Here is a 25,453-nt window from a genome sequence, read left to right on the forward strand (position 1 = left end):
CCAGTAGTGGGATTGCTGGGTTGTATGGTAGTTCTATTTATAGTTTTTTAAGGAACCTCCATACTGTTCTCCATGGTGGCTGTATCAATTTACATTCCCACCAACAGTGCAAGAGGGTTCCCTTTTCTCCACACCCTCTCCAGCACTTATTGCTTGTAGATTTTTTGATGATGGCCATTCTGACTGGTGTGAGGTGATACCTCATTGTAGTTTTGATTTGCATTTCTCTAGTGATTACTGATGTTGAGCATCCTTTCATGTGGTTGTTGGCAATCTGTATATGTTCTTTAGAGAAATGTCTGTTTAGGTCTTCTGCCTATTTTTGGATTGGGTTGTTTGTTTTTTTGATATTGAACTGCATGAGCTGCTTGTGAATTTTGGAGATCAACCCTTTGTCAGTTGCTTCATTTGCAAATATTTTCACCCATTCTGAGGGTTGTCTTTTCACCTTGTTTATGGTTTCCTTTGCTATGCAAAAGCTTTTAAGTTTCATTAGGTCCCATTTGTTTATTTTTGTTTTTATTTCCATTTCTCTAGGAGGTGGGTCAAAAAGGATCTTGTTGTGATTTATGTCATAGAGTGTTCTGCCTATGTTTTCCTCTAAGAGTTTTATAATGTCTGGCCTTACATTTAGGTCTTTAATCCATTTTGAGTTTATTTTTGTGTGTGGTGTTAGGGAGTGTTCTAATTTCATTCTTTTACATTGTACATTTATTTTTAATTCTGTGCTCTAAGTTCAGAATTATTAATCTGTAGGGAAACCTATTTAACTCATTTGTTTTTCTTAAATTTTATTTTATATTGGAGTATCATTGATTAACAATGTTGTGTTAGTTTCAGGTGTACAGCAAAGTGATTTGGTTATACTTATACATGTATTGATTCTTTTTCAAATTCTTTTCCCATTTAGGTTATTACAAAATATTGAGCAGAGTTCCCTGTGCTATGCAGTAGGTCCTTGTTGGTTATCTGTTTAAATATAGCAGTGTGTTCATGTCAATCTCAAACTCCCAGTCTATCCTTCCCCCAACCCTTCCCCTGCCACCTTCTACATAATGCCTTTAAGTATCAATACTTAACTCAAATGTGTGACGTTAAATTGAGCACTTTGATGATTCCCAGCCTTGCTTTTTATTGTGATTATTGTTATTACTGCCAGGAAGTAGGCTGGTTTTAATTTAAGCTTAGTGTCTCAACAAAGGGGGATCATGAGGATGCTTATTTGGTCCCTTCCCCTAGGCAATTTATGTACCTTTATGTCAGTTAGATAATCTTGTTTCCATTGAGACCCAAGAGAATCTTATTGGTTCCACCCAATAGCTCTGTGGAACCTTTTACCTCACAAAGTTCCACTGTTATCTTCAAACGGGAAAAAGTCAGCAAAAAGTCTTTTGTTACCTGCATAAAACAGAAAAATTACTAAATGTATGTATAATTTAGACTCAAGAGAAAAGTCTCCAGATCTCTGAAGTCAAGACAAAAGATTTTATCAAGAAAAGATGAAATTGTGAAAAATAGAGCAAATTAAAATAAAAGGCTATAACAGACTCTATAGATTACTAGATAAATTCTGATCTTGTCCAGAGTATATAGTGTAACATGAACAAATGACAATATAAAATCTATAGTTAGATGCTCATTAATTGTACAGTCACAGGAACACATAAACCCATATCTTATACCTTGAAATTTTTTGAAATTATCAGTTAGCTAATAGGTGATTTTCTCTAATTGAGCCAGACTGTTCAGTCCTGTTCTATTAAGTACAGTCTGTACCATTAAGATTTTCTTTCGTTCTCTTATTTTCACCTTAAAAAGTTACCATGATCCAAAAGAAATCTTGTTGCTGTACTCAAGGCTTTTACAGTCTTGCTGGGTTAATAATTTATCATTACCACAAAGTTTAAAAGGGCCTAAAACACAAACCCTGCTTGACGCTAAATTGCTTAAGCAGGTGTTCTCATGAATAAATGTCCACTGACATTTCTGAAATAGAAGGCTATTTTTTAAAATATTTAACATTTCAGAGTTTCCATATATCACATCTTTCACTTTGGCTGAGTCTATGGAAAATATTTCCATCATTATGAAAAATATCTTTGAGTTCCCAAATATGGTGCCCTGTTAGAGCTAGAAGCTTCTAAGGTAATAAGATAGTTCACAGTATTTTTCTCCTTACACCACTGCAGGTGACAGAATCAAAAACTGATCAGAGCTTAGACCATGGAATCAAACTATTCTAGAAGAAAGATTTTAACTGTGACATTATTTTAGCCAGTATAAAGTTTTCTGATTAAGAATTCTGCATCTTTCCCATCTATATAGAATTTGTAATTGAGTATGACACCTCAGTCTGTTAAATGAGATTTATGTGATAAAACTTTGAAAACTATTAAGCCATATGCTAATACAAAATATGATTAGGTAGCATTATTCTTATATAATGCAGATATTTGCCCAGTGATCGTGGGCTTGCAAATATTTCCCATAAATAAATTGTTTGGGAATAGCTGGATTAAAGCTGTATGCTTTAATCTAGGCCTTGATCCTGAAATAGACAAATACCCTGTGATTAATTTACTGGTGTCAAGAGAGACATTGAATGAGCTGTTATTAAAGAGCTATTGTTAGGGAGGGTGGGAGGGAGGGAGATGCAAGAGGGAAGAGATATGGGAACATATGTATATGTATAACTGATTCACTTTGTTATGAAGCAGAAACTAACACACCATTGTAAAGCAATTATACTCCAGTAAAGATGTAAAAAATAAAAATAAAAAAAATTTTTTAAAAAGAGCTATTGTTATTATTAAAGAGCTATTATTGATTTGTAAAGTTATTCCTTAGTTTTCAAACATTCTTGAGAAACAGTATATACTTTGCCACAATATTTTCAGTTTCCTGAAAAATTCAGCGTCAATTCGTGCAGATTAAATTCCTGGAATATATATCTGGAGTAATCATGCCTAATTTACAAACAAACTATCCAAATTAGATATTTCTAAGAGCACATTTTTCTGATTACAGATATCCACTGCCATATTCATGGCAGTGGTTCGTATGATTGTACCCACTCTCCCACCAGCTTCTGCGGTGAGCAGCAGGGCACATTCTAAGAGTGACTCACGGGGCTAAGGCTGGTGGCTTCTGAGATAGCCAGGCCAGGAGCACAGGGCAGCTCTGGCTGGGGTGCAGGGCAGTTGTGCCACTGAACAGAACAGTGCTGACCAGGTAGAGTTGGATCTCACCAGTACAGTCCTTTAAATAGCGGAGCTATCACACGTTCCTTTTCTCTCAGGTGGCTGCCGTCCCCCCTTTGTGGGAAAAGCCTCCCTCGGGGAGCAATGGTTATGTGCCCAGCCCCCACCTAGGAAGACCAACAAAGGACATCTTGCAGGTTCCCCTCCAGAATGTCCCTCTGGATACATCTGACACTAAACCGCACAAGGCCCTAGATGTTGAGCCCTCCCAACAGCCTGGCAACAAAGAGAAGCTCAGAACCAGCAGCCAGAAAGCAGAACCTATGTGCATGGGTCATTTCCATAACCGCCACATCTTCCAGCAACAGCTGATTGAAAAGCAGAAGAAGAAACTTCAGGAACAGCAGAAAACAATTCTGGAGCTGAGGAAAAACCAGCGGCTGGCAGAGTATCGGCGGGCAGCAGGGCATGCCGACACACAGAGCTGCCTGCTGTCAAACCCTGGAGAAGATGAACGGAAAAGAACCTGCCAGGTGCTTCCAAAGTATGTCCATTGTATCAGAACACTGTTTGGACTCTTTATTTGGGGTTTTTTACTTTGTGATCGAAAGGCTCCTGAACTTTACCCAGCGTCCGGACTCTATAATTACTCCTTTTCTTTTACTGTGCACTCGCAAAGCAGAGAAGCCCCGTGCATGGTGATTGGTATGTGACAGGTACCAAAATGTATTTAAGACGAGTGGCTGCCTATAAGGATCCTGTTATATAGTTAGCATTTGTATGGTGGCTGCCTTTGTCTGAGGAGCTCTGTCACTATGCCAGTAAAAGAGAAAAATGCTTACTTGCTCTAACTCAATTTCTGGATTTCTGATTATGTTTAGGGCTGAGAACCAGGTCAGACAATATCAGGTCCAAATGGAGCAGCCCTTGGTTATGGCCAGTTACCTAGCTTAAGTCTGTAGTTGTTTGAGATAAAAGTAAACATCTTTGAGCCTAGAATTAGAGTCCAAATTTCTCAAAAGCTATTTAAGATGGTTTTAGACATGCTTGTGACATACGCAGTATGTGTGATAAATAGGATAAGAAGTGGGTGATATGTATTGATTTGAAACACTGGGATGGGAATCAGAGCACCTGACTCACACTGTAGACTCAGGCCAATCACTCGACCTTTCCACGCCTCATTACACCAATTTATTGAATGGGTATAATAATACATAGTTATCTCAGAAAGTGAGGATTAATTAAAGTTTGTAAAAGGCGTTGAGTTCCTCAGGTGCAAGGGCTTTGAATGAAGCTGGTGATTGGTCTGAATTCTGTTCCTTTTTTTTCCGCAGTTCACCTGCTGCTTCCCCTGGGACTGAAGGTAGTAGAAGTGACTCCCGAAGTTCTCTGTCTGGGCCCAGAAGGAATCCAAGGCAGCTGATGGCACCCCATCCCATACTGAAAGGCAGGGCTGTCTTGGTGGGGCCTTGGTTGTGGTTATCTTTCCTCTTGGAGTAGAATGTGTTGGGGCCGAATCCTGGCAACTCTTGGGTTTTGAGACTCGGCAGAACCTAGTTAAAGTCTAAGATGTGTAGACACATGAGAAGTGGATACACCAGAGAATGCCACGACTTTTTCCTACCCTTTTTGCCAAACTTTCTGGTCTTCCTAGCCAATACAAAAACAAAAAACAAACAAACAAAACATTGCTGAAAGGTTTAAGCATTTTTCTGTAATTTGAGATTTGGATTGTGATTTTAGAAATGGGACAATTACACAAATAAAAAATTCCCAGTAGCTGCTAAGAAGAAACCCTGATAAAGATCACCTATCACTGTACTTTGTTAACATTAAAATATTGATCAGTTTACAGCAATCCACATCAAGTTATTACATCATTTTATAATGGGTTGTGCCTTGATAGGCTTTTAGAATGAAATCCACAAACCAGACATTTAAAAAAAAAATTTTTTTTTATTGGGGTATAGTTGTTTTACAATGTCATATTAGTTTCTACTGTACAGTGGAGTGAAGTAGAGTTCCCTGTGCTATACAGCAGGTTCTTATTAGTTATCTCTTTTATACATATTAGTGTATATATGTCAATCCCAGTCTCCCAATTCATCACACCCCCTGCCGCTTTCCCCTCTTGGTGTCCATACGTTTGTTCCCTACATCTGTATCTCTATTTCTGCCTTGCAAACCGGTTCATCTATACCATTTTTCTAGATTCCATATATATGCGTTGATATATATTTGTTTTTCTCTTTCTGACTTACTTCACTCTGTATGACAGTCTTTAGGTCCATCCACGTCTCTACAAATCAAACCAGACATTTTAATAACATTCTTGATGTGCATAGAAATCATTATTTAAACCAAACCATACTATGAGAATAGAAGTATTCCTTAGAACCCCCCTAGTGAATCTGCCAGTTGTTTTTACTCTGTACTTAGTCATGCACTGAACATATGTTTATATGAAGTGGTAGGCATTTTGACAATTACATTGTGGTTTGTAAATCTGATTTTTCATCTATGGTAAGATTGCTGCCCTAACAGGAAGTGATGTCACCTGAAGCACACTGTGCCTGAAGTCCATGCCTGTTAATGAAGAAATCAGCCATCTTTACACTGACTCTCTTCCAGGTCAGCAGTTTATGCCCTCTTTGTCCACCAATGAGGATGCTCAGGAAATGCCCTGTTTGGTGTGATTATTTTTAAAAAATTGTTATCTGATCAAAGACAGCATGTTTTGGAACACCTGGTTACTTTTCAAGTAGTCTTCAATGACTGGCTCTAGAAAAGATGGAAAAAGGGCATATTACCACAGACTCTGCCTCTCGGGGCTCTCTCACTTTAATCCTCTAGTCTATTTCTGCCTCCTTAAAGAGAGTCTCATTCCTGCCATCTGTGCCAACCCCACTATTCTTTTTCCAGCAAAGCAGACACTTAATATCTGTAAGAAATAGCCTGGCGAGTTTTTTGTTTATTAATTCTTGAAACTTGGACTTAAATTTTCTTCTCTGTAACATAGCACAAGGAACCGAAAGTAACCATTGGCTGACTTAGGTGAGCAGAACTTGATACTCTTCCCACCCATGCCCCCCTGCCTATGAAACCCCAACTGGTGACAGAGTCATATTGTCAAGCCATCTTGCACATTTGCTTGTTTTGGATGGATATTTAATAGACTGTCAAGAACAGGAGTCTGACACTTGAATTCATTCAGATGCCAGTTCTTCAGATGCCTAGTACGATTCCATTTCCTGTCCATCTGGATATCCAGGCCTTAAAACTAGTTTAAAATGTAATCATCATGACCCCAAACTTCAGTTTGTTTGTTGTCATTGTTGTTACATATACAGACATATGTATAGTGACTTAGGAAAAAGTAGCAAACTCAGTGGGATTTGAGGAGTGAGTCTATTCTCAGAGTATTTGTTAGATGTAATTAAAGTTTTCTACATTCATTAAAAGAATTATCTAATTAAAATTCTGATTTCTGGATTTCACGTACTAAAAGTATCATCAAGACAGATTATCTTGTTTAAACCAGTGAACAGTTATTCTAATAGTAATGTGAACAAAAGAATAATTAATCTTCAAATTGTTCATCATTTCTGAGGATGGGATTGTAGGTCTTTAACCTGTAGGGAGTTTCTTTGTTGCTGTGCGTGGCTTTCTCTAGTTGCGGCAAGCAGGGGCTACTCTTCGTTGCGGTGTGCAGGCTTCTCATTGCGGTGGCTTCTCTTTTTGCAGGACACGGGCTCCAGGTGCACAGGCTTCAGTAGTTGTGGCACGCAGGCTCAGTAGTTGTTGCTTGCAGGCTCTAGAGTGCAGGCTCAGTAGTTGTGGCCCACGGGCCTAGTTGCTCCGCAGCATGTGGGATCTTTCCAGACCAGGGCTTGAACCTATGCTTGCTCCCTGCATTGGTAGGCGGACTCTTAACCACTGTACCACCAGGGAAGCCCTGTAATTATATTTTTCTATAAATGTTATGCACACACATATATTTCTGAGATTGTGAACATTCAACTTAAAACTTTTAACAATAACACTAAATTTTACTATAAAATGTAGACATTTCTTTTGTAGCATTCCTTATATTTTTTATATTGGAACTGCATTACTATTTTCTAGCCATGGAAGAGAGAGCAGTTCAGCGAGCTGAACGTAGGCGGATCTTGGCAGAGAGGAAGAAAAAAAAAGAAGAAGAGAAATTGGTAATAAATCAAGAATGCAAAGTGAGGCAAGAAAAAGGATCTGTATAGGTCTTTATTAAAAAATGAAACCTAGCTTGTTTAAGACCGTTAAGGCAATAGTGTAACACCAACTTTGGATATGGCTTTTTGCCTCCCGGCCTGAACTCTGTGATAATTTTAGGAAAATGAAGGGAAAAAACATCAGCATCATTAGTATAGCAGGAAGGAAATATTATGAAAGTTGTTGGGAGCTGGCAACTTAGAAGATTTACACATAACCAAGACTAATGTGTTACAGGTAAATGTCCAACCTGATAAGTTTACAAAGGTGAGTAATTCTTATCTTCCAAAGTTTCAACCTGGACTGCCAGAAGTAAATTTTGTACCTACTAAGAAAAAATAAATAGTTCTAACAGCTTTGGGTTTTTTTGGTGAAATGGAAGAAAAATTTTTCTTACGCTATATATAGTTTGGACTTAGTATTTCATAAATGAAAATAAGAACTAAAAAGTAATCATTTTGTAATGAAAAGTTAATGGCCTTATTCATGCTTAGTCTCATCTTCCCAAGTAGAAGAGAATTCTTTTGGAGAAACATTTAGGTTACACTACTGACCACCTGCTGGTCAGGTTTTCTACTTTTAACACAAAGCACAGGCTTCTTCCAGAGACTGGGCGAGCACTTTGGTAGATAACTTGACTTTCCTCAACATAAAAGATCTTATTTCCACACAAATTGAGGGTTCTGATTTTTACAAATTCTAATCTTGATCAGGCCCAGTTAAAGGCCCAAGAGGAGGAGCGTCGGAAGAGGGAGGCAGAAGAAAAGGAGGCTCAGCTTGAGAAAAAACGAGAAGAGAAGAGACTGAAGAAAATGGTTAGTAGTTTCTACTTGGTCAGCCACCTGTCCTTTGAGGCCTGTGTGTGCAATCCTGTGGTCCTGTGCACCTTCCCTCTGGAGAACTTCGGTCTAGAACATTCTTCTCTCACCTCCACCCTTTCTCTACCTTATTTAATGAAAGCCTATTCATTCCTCAGATCTTAGCTCAACATGGTTAGCCTTTCCTGCCTTGTCCCACCCTCCTCTCTACCCAGAGTTAGTTTAGGTCCCCCTTTATGGACTCTGAGTATATCTTCTTCAAAGTACTACCAGGGCTTATAATTATGTATCTGTTTCTTGATTATCTTATTCATTTCTGTATCCCCAACTAAACAGTAATCTCCATAAGAATAAAGGGAGCGCTCTGATGTTACTCGCTGTTGAACTGGCTAGTGGTAGAAACTCAGAAAATCTACTGAATGGATGAAAAAATGAATGGACAAACAAATGAACAAATGGAAGAAAATACAGAAGAAGTAAGAGATAAAGCTCTTACTTTCAAGGTTATTAAATTCTAGTTGGAAAGATAAGGCCTAAAAATACACACCTGTCAGAGAGAATATAGTACAAGCATATGCTTGTGCCTCACAGACCAAAAGAGATCAAGAGAGTTATATGAACAGGGCTAGATCCATGAAGATTTTGGAGAAATCAGAAGTATTTTCATAGAAGAGGGATTAGAATTGGAAATTGTATTAGTCGGGGTTCTCCAGTGAAACACAACCAATAAGATATATGTATAGGAAGAGATTTATTATGAGGAACTGGCTCACAGGATTATGGATGTGAGAAGTCCCAGGAGCTGCTGTCTGCAAGCTGAAGACCTAGAAAAGCTGGTAATTCCAGTAATTGCAGTCCAAGTCCAAAGGCCTGAAACCAGAGGAGCCAGTGGTATAAATCCCAGTTCAAGGGCAGGAGAAGACCAATGTCCCAGTTCAACAGGCAGGCAAGAAGCAAAAAAACAGGCAAATTCCTCCCTCCTCTGCCTTTTTGTCCTCTTCAGGCCCTCAAAGGACTTGATAATGCCCACCCACATTTGGGAGGGCAGCCTGCTTTACTGAGTCAACAGATTCAAAGGCTAATCTCGCCTGGAAACAGCCTCACAGACACACCCAGAAATGTTTAATCTGGGAACCCTGTGGAACAGTCAAGTTGACACATAAAATTAAAATCACAAGTCCATGCCTTATCAACTTGGCACCCATATACATCTCCCTAAACCATACCTAGTCTCCAAATAAAGACAACAACAAGATCATAATTCTGCCTAACATGATACAACTATCCTGCATACAACTGAAAATGAACACCCCTTCCCCAGAAGAGGAGGTAAAGTCCTTGAATGATGTTTATTCTTCTCCTTGCTAACCATGACACGAAGTCAGTACATCTTATGTTACATGATTAGGGAATAAGAGTGGAAAGAAAACAAGATACGTATACACACAAACATATTCATAGCAAAATAAGAAGGGAATACTCATGACCATTACAGTCTTCATTTCTGTAACCGGTCAAGTCGATGTAGCTGGTACTTATAGTTACCTTCTTCCACTACCCACTTGATCCTTTGTCTTCAGCAAGCATCGCTGCTAATCATGGGATGACCTGAACCTTCATTCCTGAAAGGTCTGGCCCGTTAGTAGTCCAGCATGGATTAGGTTGTAGTTTTCCTTTCGCCCTAATCATAGGGCATGGTAATACTAAGAGATACCCTAAGGGGTCTCCTATAGTCCAGGCATACTCTTCCTCACCTCCAGTGTGGAGTAGTAGTCCTATTGCCCCTAGTAGCCGGGGTCAGTCACCCCAGCCAGCACTTCCTTTTTTACCTGTTGTTTCAGAGGCATGAGGTGCCCACAATGATTAGGTGGCATTCTTTCCAGTTCAGTGGAATCATTGTATGTCTCCTTGTGGAAGCATTTCCCCATTTGGAACCAAGACCTCTAGCCCAACAGAACATAAAATTGTGGGAAAAGAAGCAAAAATTTTGCGAGTTATAGTGAGTGGTGCCACTTCCACTTCCACCCCTTGCTTCCTGGACCCCATGAATACTGGCTATGGGAGAAACAGTACCATGTACTGGATGCTGGTTCAGAGCATATACAGACTTCCAGAGAACCTAACCCCAGATCTGCAAGGTACTGCCACCTAGCTGGTGTTGCAGCTGAGTCTTCATAAGCCCATTCCACCATTCTGGCAAGCCAGCTGCTTCAGGATGGTGGGATACATGATAAGACCAGTAAATTCTATGCATATGGGCCCTTTGCTATACTTTTGCTGTAAAGTGAGTTCCATGATCAGAAGCCATGCTGTGTGGAAATCTTGATTGTGAATAAGGCATTCTGTAAATCCAGGGATGGTCTGTAAGTCCATGGATGGTAGTTTTGGCAGAAATATTACGGGGAGGAAAGGCATATCCATATCCAGAGTAAATGTCTATTCCAGTAAGAATAGAACTTTGCCCTTTACACGATGGAAACAGTCCAATATAATCAATCTGCCACCTGACAGCTGTCTGATCAACCTGGAGAATGGGGCCATATTGAAGACTCTGTGTTAGTTTCTCCTGCTGCTGGTAGATTGGGCACTCAGCATGGCCATAGCCAGTTGGCCTTGGTGAGGGGAAATCCATATTTCTGAGCCCATGTATATCCTCCATCCCTGCCACCATGGCCACTTTGTTCATGAGCCCATTGGGCAATGACAGCAGTGGCTGGGGGAAGAGGCTGACTGTCATCACAAAATGGGTCATCTTGTCCATGGAGCAAAAGGCATATATAATTCAGCCTTTGCTAAATCAGCCAAAGAAATCTCCAGAAACAGCTCAGTTACTTCCCTTAAAAACTACCTGAGGGGTTCTAAGCGAACATTTCCCCAACATGTGTTCTGTGTAATCCTAGTAGTTCCTGAGATATTAAGTAGTTTTGAGAAAATATAAGTTCTGTGGTCAAAAAAATTTGGTAAATGCTGGTTAAAAAAATCAAGTTAAACAAGTTTCATTATTAGCTGCCTTCTCAGAACCTTTAACATCCTACCAGGTATTATGAGTCTCCAGAAGAGGGACAGTGTGCCAAGCAGTCACATATGGCTGACCAAAGAACCCTTTTTATAGAGCAGCCAGCAACAGCTCATGAAGAACTGGGGGCATGCTACTGTAAAGAAGTGAGACCATTTTAAAAATACACAGTACAGAACATTTCTCCTCTCGTATCTGTTCATTGTAGAACACTGGAGAAATACAAAAAAGATGGGGGGAAAAATCTGTGAGGTAACTACTCTTAATATCTTAGAATACTTACTTCTATTCTTTTATCTCAATGCATCTCTCTCTTTTAATAGTTAAGTTGATAATTTGTGTGTTTAGGTGTATATAGTTTTTAAGCTGCTTTTTTCATTTAGGATTTTATCATGAATATTTTCACTTGTTATTCACAATTCTTCAAAACCTTTTTATTTATATGCTGAAGGCCATTTTTTAAAAATAGCCTTTTTATTCTGAAATAATTTGTTTCTCTGTTCCTCTGTTAATATTGCTTCCAGTTTTTAGCGATTATGAATAAAGCTGCTACAGACATTCACATGTAGGTTTTTGTTTAGACATAAGTTTTAAATTCACTTAGGTAAATACCTAGAAGTGTGGTTCCCGGGTATTATGCTAAGTCTATGTTTAACTTTGTAGGTAATCTTCCAAAGTCGCTGCACTGTTTTGCATACCCACCAGAAAGTTCCTCTTGTCCCACATCCTTGTCAGCAATTGTTATTGTCCTTTGTTTGTTGGTTTGTTTGCTTGTTTTTTGCATTTTAAGCATTCTAATAGGTGTGTCATGAGTGGTATGTCATTGTGGTGTTTATTTGCATTTTCCAAACAACAAATAATGTTGAGCATCTTATATGTTTACTTGCCTTCTACATGTCTTATATGGTGAAGTGTCTGTTCAGATCTTTTTGACCCATTTTTCAACTGAGTTATTTTCTTATTGAGTTGTTGTTTCTTATTGCTTATTATCTTATTAAGTTATTTCTTACTGGGTTTTAAGAGTTCTTTATATATTCTGGACCAAGTCCTCTACTAGATATGTGACTGCAAATATTTTCTCCCAGTCTGTGGCTTGTATTTTAATCCACTTAACAGCGACTTTCACAGAGGAAAAGTTTTAATTTTGATAAAGTCCAATTTATTGATTTTTTTTTCTTTCACTGGATGTGCTTTTATTATTGTATACAAAAACTAATCTCCAAATCCAAGATCACTCAGATTTTCTCTTATATTTTCTTCAAGAAGTTTTATAGTTTTATGTTTTACATTTAGATCTGTTGTCCATTTGGAGATAATTTTTGCATAAGGTGTAAAGTATGTATCAAGTTTATTTTTTTGCATATAGACATCCATTTCTTCCAGTATCATTTGTTGAGAAGGCTCTCTTTTCTCTATTGAATTACATTTATACTTTTGTCAAAAATCAGTTGACTGCATTTATGTGGGACTATTTCTGGGCTCTATTCTGTTCTGTTCATCTTTATGTGTAGTCCTTTGCCAGTACCACATTATCTTTGATTGCTGTCACTTTATAGTAAATCTTGCAGTCTCACAATGTGAATTTTTCCACTTTATTCTTTTTCAGAATGTTTTGGCTATTCTAGTTTCTTGTTCTTTCTATATAAATTGACAATCTTGTCAATTTGTATAAAAAAGCTTGCTACATTTGGGACCGTTTTGAGATTGATTGGGATCATATTGAATGTATAGATCAAATCGGGAGAATTGACATTTTAACAACATTGGGTCTTTAATGTGTGAACATGATATAGCTCTCCATTTATTTAGATCTTTGGTTTATGAGTATTTTATAGCTTTCCACATATCTTATATATTTTTTGTTAGATTTATACCTAAGTACTTATTTTTGTGGTGCTATTGCAAATGACATCTTTTTAAAATTTCAGATTCCATTTATTCATTGCTAGTAGGTAGGAACACAGTTCATTTTTGTATGTTGACCTTGTATCTTGCAACCTTGCTAAATTCACTTATTCATTCTAGGAAGTTTTTTGGTAGATTTTTTGGGGGGGATTTTCTACATAGACCACCATATTGTCTGCCAATAAAGGCAGTTTATTTCTTCCTTTCCAATCTGTATGCCTTTTCTTTCTTTTTCTTACCTTATTGCACTAGCTAGGACTTCCAGTGCAAGGTTGAATAGTACTGAGAGAAGATATCCTTGCCTTAGTCCAGATCTCAGGGGGAAGATTGAGTCTCTCATCATTATTGTCATATATGTCATATATTTTACTTTTATATATATTATAAATACCCATCACCTTGTCACTGTTATTGCTTTACAGTTATATTTCAGTGTATTTAAAAATAAGCTGAAAATTATATTTTACATTCATTTCTTCCATTTCTGGTGCTCTTTATTTCTTTGTGTAGGTCTAAGTTTTTAAGCTATGTCATATTCCTTCTGCCTGAAGAATGTCCTTTGACATTTCTTACAGGGTTGGTCTACTGGTAATGAATTCCCTTAGTTTTTATTTGTTTGAGAATTCTTTATTTTTCCTTCATTTTTGAAGGGTATTTTCACAGGGTATATTGATAGAATTCTGGTTTTACAGTTTTTTTCTTTCAACACTTTAAAAATGTCACTCTGTTGTCTTCTTGCTTGTCTGATTTCTGGCAAGAAGTTTGCTTTAATTCTTATCTTTGTTCCTTTGTAGATATCGTAGTCTGCTCAGGCTGTCATAACAAAATACCACAGGGCAGGTGGCTTAAACAACAGAAATTAACATTCTCACAATCCAGGAGGCTGAATGTCCAAGATCAGGGTGACAGCATGGTTGGTTTCTGGTGAGAGCTCTCTTCCAAGTGGGTAGAAGGCCACCTTCTCAGTGTGTTGTCGCACATTCTTTCCTCGGTGCATGTACACAGAGAGGAAGAGAGACAGTGTGTGAGCTCTCTGGTGTCTCTTTTTATAAGGACACTAATCCCACCCTTAGAACCTCATTTTACCTTAATTACTTCTTTAGCGGCCCCATGTCCAAATACAGCCACACTGGGGTGGTGGGTGGTGTGGGTTTAGGACTTCAACATATAAATCTGGAGGGGAACAAAAACATTAAATCCGTAAGAGTAGGTACGAAGGGTTTCCTCCAGCTGCCTTCAAGATTTTTTCTGTTTTTGGGTTTTAGCAATTTGAATATGATATGTCTAGGTATAGTATGTTTGTTTGTTTTCCTTGCTTGGTGGACTCTAAGTTTCTTAGGTATGTGGCTTTGTGTCTGTCTGTAATGTTAGAATATGTTTTACCCATTATTTATTCAAATATTTTACCTGCCCCATTTTTTCTTCTCCTTTTGAGATTCCAGTTACGCTTGTATTGCCTTGTTTGATATTGTCCCACAGCTCTTCGATGCTCTGTTGTTTTTTTTCACTCTTTTTTTTCTCTTTTCTTTTCAGTTTATATAATTTCTGTTGCCCCAGATTCAAGTAAACTGATACTTTCCTCAGCTGTATCAAGTCTAGTGATGAGCCTATTGAAGGCCCTCTTTATTTCTATTACCGTGTGTTTTGGATTTCTAGCATTTTCATTTGACTCTTTATTATAGTTTCCATATCTCTGCTAAAATTACCTATCTAATCTTGAATGATGACTACCTTTTCCATTAGAGCTTTTAATATTATCATAAGTTATTTAAAATTTCCTCTCTGATAGTTCCAACATCTTTCATATTTGAGTGTTGTTCTAATGATGGCTTTATCTTTTCAGACTGTGTTTATTTCTTGTCTTTTAATATGTCTGATTTTTTTGTTGTTGAAAGCCAGACATGTACAGGGCAATAGAAACTGAGATAAATGGGCCTTTAGTGTGGAGATTTGTGTTAATGTAGCCAGGAGTTGGGCTATGTTTGAAGTTTATTATTGCTATGGTTACCATTCTTGAGGTTTGTTGTTGCTATGGGCACCATAGACTTCAGTGTTCACTAGTGACTTTTTTTTTTGTCCTCTCTTTTGGCTTTAGGTCTTCCCTTTGTGCTGTTCCCTGAGAAAATCTGTCTCTTGCAATCCTCCAGCTGTACTCCTCTGTTATTACTAGAGGTTTGCTAGCGTGCTGGTGTGGTGTGGATGAGGGGAGCATTCTCTAACGTTCTCTTTGGAGTGCACAGTATTGGCCATTCGGAAGAATTTCTGCTCCTACTCTAGGGGCAGAGCTTTTCCCTGCCCCTGTGTTCCCTTCTTTCAGTATCCACTGTCTTGGTCTGTGACCTTAAAGCCCTTCCCTCTGTGAGGTTCCTTCTTCACTTGAATGAGATAGGGAGGCTGGTCTGGGCAGAGTTCCCCTCCCCCAGCTGCAGTGGCATTACACTAGTGCCTTCAGGTGGTGCTGCTTGCAGATGAAGCCCCGGAGAAGAGTTGGGGCAGATCTTGCAGTGGTTGCTGTTCCTCTCCCCCAGCTAGAACCACGGTGGGGACTTTATCAGGATTTTCCCTGATCCTCTCTGTGACAGCCTGGTGGAGTTCCTAGAGCAAAAAGGTAGGAACCTCCCTATGACTGTGACCCCCAGAAGCTTCACCCTTCTCATGCCGGCCCACCCTTGGCCTCCAGCAGTAAGCCAGATTTCTAGCTTAATGATCTTACTGGCTCATGGTGTAGGGTGGCTTCTGCCTCAGATAAGCAAATGCTTGGGTGTTGTGTCTCCCTGAAGGTGCCTGTCTCCAGATTTGGGGATGGCTTCAGTTCTCTGATTGGTTCATAAAAAGTCATTAATTTGTTATCTATCTGTCCAGCTTGTTTCTTGCTGGAAGCAAACTGCTCGTACAGAGCAAGAAGGATGAGAAGTACATTACTGGCCAATAGGTTGTCCTGTTTCTTTCACTATCCAAGCCCAAATCTTTTCTTTTTTAGGAAAGGTAAAATGTAAGTTCAGTCTACAATAGACAAAAAGATTTTGTCACATAGACTAGTTTCCATTTAGTAAATCAGCTGTTTGTAGCTGTCTCAATTGAGAGTGATGCATTTATAGACTGACTTGTTTGAGCTTTCTTTGGAAGCAGCTTTAGATCTAAAATGCACTTGGCAATTGTCTCCTTTTGCTTCTGAGCAAAGATGCTCTGCACAATATGTTTTTCTACCCAGTTTATCATGTGGTTGTATTCCTTTTCATGCATCATCTTCTGCACAGGTGATTCTTGACCTCCTATATATTTTATATAGCCATTACCAGTAAGCAACCTCCCAGGCCATAGCAGTGTTATTCCTCTGAACATCAAAAAAGTAATGACACTTCTCAACCAGTGCCTGCTGTGGCTTGTCCAAATCAGTTGCATCCTGGATGTGTTTGATGGAAGCCTGCTTCCTCTCTTCTAGTTGGGCTGTTTTTGCTCATTAAGTTTATCAGCAAATTGTCCAACAGAGGTACCATACTTATTTCTAATTACATAGATGAGCAACCCTACTGTTGATAAAGGTCTCTAGCAATCACATATATTTCTTTGGGTAGAAAACACAAGATCAGTTCTGTGATACCAGTTTTAGGATACAGAACTGGAAGAATTCCTCAGGGATAAGCCCATGACAAATTTGTCCTCCATATTAAAAAAAAGAGGTGGGAATTCCCCAGAGGTCCAGTGGTTAAGACTCCATCCTTTCATTGCCGAGGGCGTTGGTTCAATCCCTGGTCGAGTAACTAAGATCCCACAAGCCGCATGGTACGGCCAAAAAATAAAACCAAAAAAAACAAAACAAAACAAAAAAGAAATGGTTCAAGGTCTAGACATGGTTGCCCTCTGTGAAAGATTCTTGTTACCTGCAATTTGCCTATATCTACAAGTACTGCATTCTTCAGAGAGGGGCCACTTTAGCAATGGCAGAAGTACCACCTATGGCAGCATGGTCAGTGATGCTCCAAGTGGTGGCTTAATGTCCCTGTGACCCTGACAGGATAGCCTATCAGGTGCAGCAGTAAGATGGCCAGTCACAGGTCTCACACAATGACCTTTTGAAGATAATCTTAATTCCTTTTAACATCCGATTGCTTTATTTTTATTAAAAGTATTCTAGAAATACTTATCAGGCAGTAACTCTTATGGCTGTGTAAATATGCTTTGTATTAACAGACAGTTGATGAAGTTTATGGTGGAAAGATAAATTTATCAGAGAAAACCAGGCAAGATTTGAAGTCTTTCATAATTGCTTAGCAAGCATATTTGTTCATTTAACAAATATATGTAGAGCATCTACTATGTGCTAGGCATTGTTCTAGATATTAGAGCAGTGGAGAAGACAGACAATAGCCCTGCCCTCATAAAGCTTATATGCTAGTTGGGGAAAACAGGCAATAAACAAGATAATAACTAAAAAGTAGAGGGAGAGTTATAATGGGGAAAGCAAGATGGGGAAAGCCTCTCTGAAGAAGTGATATTTGAGCTGCTAGATGCTGAGGAGGCCTCTGTAAGGTCCACAAGGGCAGGTTAAATGTGAGATACCTATTAGACATCCAAGTGAACATGTCAAATAGGCAGTTGAATATATAAGCCCGGACATCAAGATTGTAGTAAGGAACCTGGGAGTCAAAAACATGTCAGTGTTTTTAATGCTCTGGAAGTGAATGAAATCAACTTGGGAGATTGTCTGGATAGAGGAGAAATATGAGGATCCAGGACTAAGTCCTAGAATATATGAATAACTACTCAGAGGATGAGGAGCTAGTGAGGTAGAAAGTGTACCAGGAGAATTGTTTATTGAAAAGCTGAGAGAAAAAAGTATTTCTGGAAGGAAGTGATGAGTTTAACTGGGCTAAATGCTGCTGGGTTCAATTAAAAAGAGGACAGACAAGTGAAACTTTGATTTGGCAACATGGAGATTATTCATGACATAGACAAGAGTGTTTTCAGTGGACTGCTGGGAAGGGAGCCCATATAATAGGTGTCACATGTGGTCGAAAAAGGATTTTTTTTTTTTCTGTTGGCAGTTGGTCTTTTGAGTGTTATTTTGTTTTTTAAAAGATGGGAGGTATTAGCACATATATGCATATTGATGGGAACGATCCAGTAGCGAGGGAGAAATTCATGATACAAGAGGGCAAAGACTATAAATTACAGGAGTGCCTAAGTGGGAATACGTTCCAGAGCACAATGAAAGGGTGGCTTATAATGGATGGAAGGCAGAGTGTGGGAATAGTGTCAACTGCCCTGTATTCTTCTTAATTCTTGCTGTAATTCCTTGTCTTTCTTTCAAAGCAGTAGTGGTGGAGATATATATATATATATATATATATATATATATATATATATATATATATTCAAATGAGTCTTATTTGTTGCATATCATTTGTTGAATAATTTAAATCAGAAAGATACCCTGATTTTGTGTCCCTTTTCAGCCTGCGTGAATGATGCTCTGTGAAACCCTAGCTGCGTAGATCCCCAATATAAGTGCCATCTCAAGGCAGACAGCATCATTTCATGTAATCCTCCCAATAAACCTTAGATGCAGGTGTTATGGACATTTTCTATACAAGGAAATGGAAAATACAGTAATAGTAATGAAATACAGCCAACTCTATTGAGGAAACCTTAATCAAGGGAGGAAATACACATTTAAAGTAAATTGCTGCATATGAATACAAAATTTTGGCTCAAGCAGATATCTATTTATTAAATGTTTTTCTTTCTATTTTTCCTTGGAAAAGTACACTTTTAAAAAATCTACAAACAATAAATGCTGGAGAGGGTGTGGAGAAAAGGAAACCCTCTTGCACTGTTGGTGGGAATGTAAATTGGTACAGCCACTATGGAGAACAGTATGGAGGGGGCTTAAAAAAAATAAAACTAGAGGTACCATATGATCCAGCATTCCCACTCCTGGGCATATACGCAGAGAAAACAATAATTTGAAAAGATACATGCACCCCAATGTTCATTGTAGCACTATTTAGTGGAATCTAAAAAAAGGGTACAAATAAACTTATCTACAAAACAGAAATAGAGTTACAGCTGTAGAAAACAAACCTAATGGTTACCAGCAGGTAAGGTGGGGGAGGAATAAATTGGGAGATTGGGATTGACATATACACACTACTATACATAAAATAGACAACTAAAAAGGACCTACTGTATAGCACAGGGAACTCTACTCAATATTCTGTAATGGCCTATATGGGAAACGAATCTGAAAAGGAGTGGATATATGTATATGTATAACTGATTCACTTTGCTGTACAGCAGAAACCTACAGGACATTGTAAATCAACTATATGTCAATAAAAATTTTTTTAAATAAATAAATAGGCCATTTTCCCCCACAAGCCACATGAAAATGTTTTTCCTTAAGAGCCTATGACACCAGCCATAGAGTTGTAATTCTAGGAAGATAACTTAGGTGTGTGTGTGAACGGGATTGGCTGAGCCTGAGGGCTTCTCCAGAGGCTTACTGTGTTAGATTCCTGTCTACAAGTTGCAACTGCTGCCTCAATGCTACAGGGACATTTCAGTGGATGTGAAAATGGCCAGCTTTCATTTTCCTCCCCACTTAACTCTCAGCTTCCTCTTGTTGGTCATAAGAAAATTCTCGAAAATAATTTTTCTGTCCATTCAATTCAATATCTCAACTGTCTGTAATAAAGATTGTGAAGGTAATTTTGGTTGAATCCTTTAGAGAATATGGATATTTCATATTCATTGAGGAATGTGTACAGATAAAGGTAGTTTGGATTGGAAGATCAGAGCAAATCTCCCTTCCACCTTAGAAATGTTCCAGTGCCCTATCTCTCTCATTTTTTTTCCTCAGAGAAGACTCAGGCAATTAAGTAGCTTGTCAGAATCAGCCAATTCACCACAACCGTTTTCTTGAAGTGAAATTGTGGCAAATAAAGAAAAAGAAGCTTAAATTAAGTGATTTTTACTGCAGAGACTGACTACTGTGAAGACAGTCTGAAGTCTTTGCTTTTGCTCCTGTGACTTGCGTAACAGCCATCACTAGACTTTTAATGGAGTATGAAGTATCTTTAAATTTGAATAGAACTATTCATATATAAATTTCTACCCCATGATCTAAATGAAGGGGCTATATTGCTACGTTTCCCGTAATAATAAGGGGAAAATACTGATTGCTCTCCTGTTTTACTTTCTAGTAACTTGGTGAGATGTAAATCATTTCTGTGAACAATGCTGAATAAATCCAAGGATATGCATAGCCTTGATTCTTGCAGGATTCATGAGGAACTTTTCCTCACCCTCTTTGCAGAATTGTTTCCTTTTTTTTAATGTTCCAGTGTTCTGTTACCATGATTAACATGCTGTTTAGTGGTTACATATTCAAATTAAAGTAATTAGCTATTTGTTGAAATGAAATTCATGAGTTTTTAGGTTATTGCATCTTTTTTTTTTAGTTTTATTGAGGTGTAATTGACAAAATTGTAAGATACTTCAAACGTACATAAAACATGATGATTTGATATACGTAGGCATTGTAAAAGGATTCCCACTGGGTTAATTAATATATCCATCACCTCACACACTTATTGTGTGTGTGTGTTTGTGTGTGTGTGTAAGAACGCTTATTTTCTCCTCTCTAAGTTTCAATTATGAAATGTTATCAACTATAGTTACAGTGTTATACATTAGGTCCTCAGACCTTATTCATCTTGTAACTGAAAGTTTGTACCATTTTTCCAGGCCCTACCTATTTCTCCCACCTCAAAGGCACTGACAGTCACCATCCTACTCTGTTTGTACAATTTCAACCCATTTTTGTTTTAAGGTTCCACATATAAGTGATACCACTTAGTATTTTTGTTTTTCTCTGTCTGGCCTATTTTACTAAGCATAATGCCCTCAAAATTCATCCATGTTGTCAATAATGACTAGATTTCCTTCTTTTTTTTTAAACATCTTTATTGGAGTATAATTGCTTTACAATGGTGTGTTAGTTTCTGCTTGATAACAAAGTGAATCAGTTATACATATGTTCCAATATCTCTTCCCTCTTGCATCTCCCTCCCTCCCACCCTCCCTATCCCACCCCTTCTTTTTTTTTAAGGCTGAATAATATTCCATTGTGTGTATCTATAGCACATTTTTTATCCATTCATACATCGATGGATACCTACTTTGTTTCCGTTCCTTGGCTATTGTGAATAATGTTGCAACAAACATAGGAGTACAGATATATCTTTGAGACAGTGACTTTGTTTCCTATGGATATATACTCAGAAATAGGATTGCTGGATAATATGGTAGTTCCATTTTTAATTTCTTGAAGAACCCCGCCATACTGTTTTCCACAGTGGCTGTACCAGTTTACATTCCCCAACAGTGTGCAAGGGTTCCCTTTTCTCCACATCCTCATTAGCATTTGTTATCTCGTCTTTTTTTTTTTTTTTTTCCTGGTACGCGGGCCTCTCACTTTTGTGGCCTCTCCCGTTGCGGAGCACAGGCTCCAGACGCACAGGCTCAGTGGCCATGGCTCACGGGCCCAGCCGCTCTGCGGCATGTGGGATCTTCCCGGACTGGGGCACGAACCCCTGTTCCCTGCATCAGCAGGTGGATTCTCAACCACTGCACCACCAGGGAAGCCCGGGTCTTGTTTTTTTTATACATTCAGCTACTCTGTGTCTTTTGAATGAAGGATTTAATCTATGTACATTTAAAGTAATTATTAATAGGTGTTGACTAGCTATTGCCATTTTGTTAATTATTTTCTAGCTGTTTTGTAGTTCCTTTGTTCCTTTCTTCCTCTCTTGCATTATTCCTTTGTGCTTTGATTATATGTATTTGGTTATATGATTATATGTATTATATGTATTATATGTATTTGTGCTGTGATTTATAAATATTTTGTGTATTTACTATAAGTTTATGCTTTATGGTTACCATGAGGCTTACATAAAACATCTTGTAGTTATAACAGTCTATTTTAAGCTGATAACTTCAAATGCATACAAAAACTCTACATTTTTACACTTCTCCCACCATAGTTTATGTGTTTGTCACAATTTTTTGTTTGATTTTTTGCGGTACGCGGGCCTCTCACTGTTGTGGCCTCTCCCTTTGCGGAGCACGGGCTCTGGACGCACAGGCTCAGCAGCCATGGCTCACGGGCCTAGCCGCTCCGCGGCATGTGGGATCTTCCCAGACCAGGGCACGAACCCGTGTCCCCTGCATCAGCAGGCAGACTCTCAACCACTGCGCCACCAGGGAAGCCCTGTCACAATTTTATATTGTGTATCTATTAACAAGTTACTGTAGTTATAGTTATTTTTAATACTTTTGTCTTTTAACCTATACTAGAGTTTTAAGTGATTCACTCATCACCATTACAATATTAAGAGTATTCTGAATTTAACTATATATTTACATTTATCAGTGAGTTTATACTTTCATATGTTTTCATATTACTTATTAGTGTTCTTTATTTCAACTTGAAGAAGGCCCTTTAACATTTCTGGTAAGGCTGGTCTAGTGGTGATGAACTGTTTCAGCTTTTGTTTGTCTGGAAAACTCTTTATCTCTCCTTCAATTCTGAAGAACATTTTTTCTGGGTAGAGTATACTTAATTGGCAGGTTTTTTTCTTTCAGCATTTGGATATAACATCTCACTTCTGTGGCCTACAAGATTTCTGCCCCAAAAATCCACTGATAGTCTTATACGATCCAGTGTATAAGGAGTGCACTTATACCTAACAAGTTGCTTTTCTCTTGCTGTTTTTAAGATTCTTTGTCTTTAATTTTTGAAAATTTAATTATAAAGTGTCTTGGTGTGTGTCTCTTTAGATTCATCTTATTTGGTACTTTTTGGGCTTCCTGGACCTGGATATCTGTTTCTTTCTCCAGGTTAGGGCAATTTTCAGCCAGTATTTCTTTTTTCTTTTTTCCTTTTTTTTTTAAAATTTTATTTCTAGATTCATACCATTGTGGTCAGAAAAAAAATGCTTGACATGATTTCAATCTTAAATTTATTGAGACTTATTCTGTGGCCTAGCATGTGATCTGTGCTGGGGAATGTTCCCTGTGCACATGTTTCATGATGCAAGATTCTGGAAAGGGAGTGGTCAAAACCTAGGAAACGTGGTTATAATGAAACTAGAGCAAAATAAGAAGTAATTGGCTTTATAGAATAGGGTATACCAATGTTTCTATATATTGTCATAGGTGTAGAGGTAGAGAAATATGAGACAAAGATGGAGATAAAGTACTTTTCCCTTTGAAAGATCTATAAAATTTTATAAAAAAGGAAGTTGGGAAAACTCTTTTGCTTGCTAAGTTGTTTAATAAGTAAGAAAAGTGTTGTTAAGGAAGAGGGACTGGTTACGACAGAATGAAGGCATTGTTTAAAAGGCCAAGTTTATATGGATTTGCCTCTTTAATCAGCAGAATTTTGTGGTTAAAAACAGTCACAGATACAGTACTACAGGATGGAGCAGATTTAGAACTGGCACTGGGAAAAGTCTGTATCATTGAAGCCCAAGGGATTACAGATGCGAAGCATCTTTCCAGCTGCCTGACCATGTGAAGTTGAACTATCCAGTATTTCTTTGAATAAGTTTTCTGCCCCTTTCTCTTCTCTCTTTCTGGGACTCCTATAATATGTTTATTCTCCCTTTGATGGTGTCCCATTAGTCCCTTAGGCTATCTTCACTTTTTCTCATTATTTTTTCTTTTTGTTCCTCCAATTGAATTCCACTGCTCTGTCTATAAGTTGACTGATCTTTTTTTCTGCTTGATCTGGTCTGCTGTTGAACCCCTCTGTTGAATTTTTCTGTTCAGTTATTGTATTCTTCAGCTGTATGATTTATGTTTGGTACTTGTATATTTTCTATCTCTGTTGAAATGCTCACTTTGTTCATGCATTGCTCTCCTGACGTCAGTGAGCATCTTTATGACCATTATTTTGAAAACTCTTGGGTAAATCATTTATCTCCATTTCATTAAGACTGGTTTCTGGAGGTTTATCTTGCTCTTTTGGTTGGAACATATTTCTCTGTTTCTTCATTTTTCTTGACTCTCTGGGTTGGTTTCTGTGCATTAGATGAAACAGTCACCTCTGCTAGTCTTGACAGAGTGCTCACATGCAGAAGATGAATCTCATCAGCCTGGCCCAGGCCCCTGGTTGTCTCTCAAACCTTTGTCACTGCCTTTGTCCTTAGTAGCTCTCCTTATTTGAGCGTGTGCCAAGACCTATCGGTGTACCAAAAGAAAGGATCTCAGTCAGCACCTTGATACACACTGATTAGAAGCTGTACCCTCAGGCAGCAGCTGTGAAAATACGTAGTTAAGCCCCTTCCAGGGAGAAACTAGGAGATGTGTGTTTTTCCTGCTCCCTTTCACTGAGCCCAGGTTATACACCTGGGGCTGGGTGGCCAGGGCGATGGGGGGCGGGGAGGTTTCTCCTGTGCCTGTTTAAAGCCTGCTTGTTTGCCGTAGTCCTATGGGACTTGTGAATGTAAGTTCCACTGGCTATCAGAGCCAGGCAGTCCAGGGGCCCATCCCACTCAGGTGGCAGTCACAAAAGTTAGCATGCAAAATGTGTGTACAAGCTCCTTTCAGACAGACGCTAGCAATCTGGTTTTACCTTTGGAGTGAGCCAGAGGGAGAAGGCAGAGGAAGTCCCCAAAGGCTCCCTCATGCTCTGGCGAGGATCTCAGCCAGCTCCTAGATGCGTGCTAAATTAGAATCTGGACCCTCAGGCAGCAGTTTGTAAAGTATGAAGTCAGATCTCTTTCAGGGAAAGACTGGGAAATGGGCTTTTTGCCTGCTTTCTCAGGACTGAGTCCTGAGAGCATAGGAGTGAGTATAGGAGGATAGCCACAGTGAGTACTCTCATCCAGTAAGACCTGTTTCTTTGTTTGCTCTAGTCTTGTGTGTCTCATGGGCACTTGTTGGTGTTTTGGGGGCCCATCCCTTGCTTGAATGGTTGTCTTTAAATTTGGGGTGCTAGATGTGCAGTCCAAATCCTTCACTCCTTAGGAAGAAGCTGGGAGTTGGGAGTTCCCTCCCTATTATAGGGCACTGAGCCAGGGGTGGCGTTTATGGCAAGCCTTTCCTGTCAATATTTTTGATGTATCAATGTAGGTATTTTCTCATTCGCTTGATGTGGAAAAGTCACACAGCTAGTTTCTGGATTTCTTTCAGAGGGAAGTGCTCCACGTGTAGCTATACATTCAGTGCATCCAAGGGAGGAGGGAAGTTCA

General features: G+C 38.6%; 1 protein-coding gene and 1 pseudogene across 2 annotated transcripts in view; one reads left to right on the forward strand and one right to left on the reverse strand.

Annotated features, from left to right (window-relative positions):
• The window catches only part of CCDC191 (coiled-coil domain containing 191), a 102,449-nt gene that overhangs the window by 57,934 nt on the left and 19,062 nt on the right, over positions 1 to 25,453 (forward strand). For both annotated transcript variants that reach the window (XM_007107967.4, XM_028493432.2), the window contains exons 10-13: positions 3,299 to 3,744; positions 4,538 to 4,650; positions 7,329 to 7,411; positions 8,165 to 8,266. In XM_007107967.4, coding sequence (XP_007108029.2) covers positions 3,299 to 3,744; positions 4,538 to 4,650; positions 7,329 to 7,411; positions 8,165 to 8,266 — 744 coding nt within the window. The remainder of the gene's footprint in view (positions 1 to 3,298; positions 3,745 to 4,537; positions 4,651 to 7,328; positions 7,412 to 8,164; positions 8,267 to 25,453) is intronic.
• On the reverse strand, positions 16,245 to 20,983 carry LOC102977160 (ATP synthase F(0) complex subunit B1, mitochondrial-like; annotated as a pseudogene).

The sequence above is a fragment of the Physeter macrocephalus genome, chromosome 1, assembly GCF_002837175.3.
Source record: "Physeter macrocephalus isolate SW-GA chromosome 1, ASM283717v5, whole genome shotgun sequence".
NCBI classification, from domain to species: domain Eukaryota; kingdom Metazoa; phylum Chordata; class Mammalia; order Artiodactyla; family Physeteridae; genus Physeter; species Physeter macrocephalus.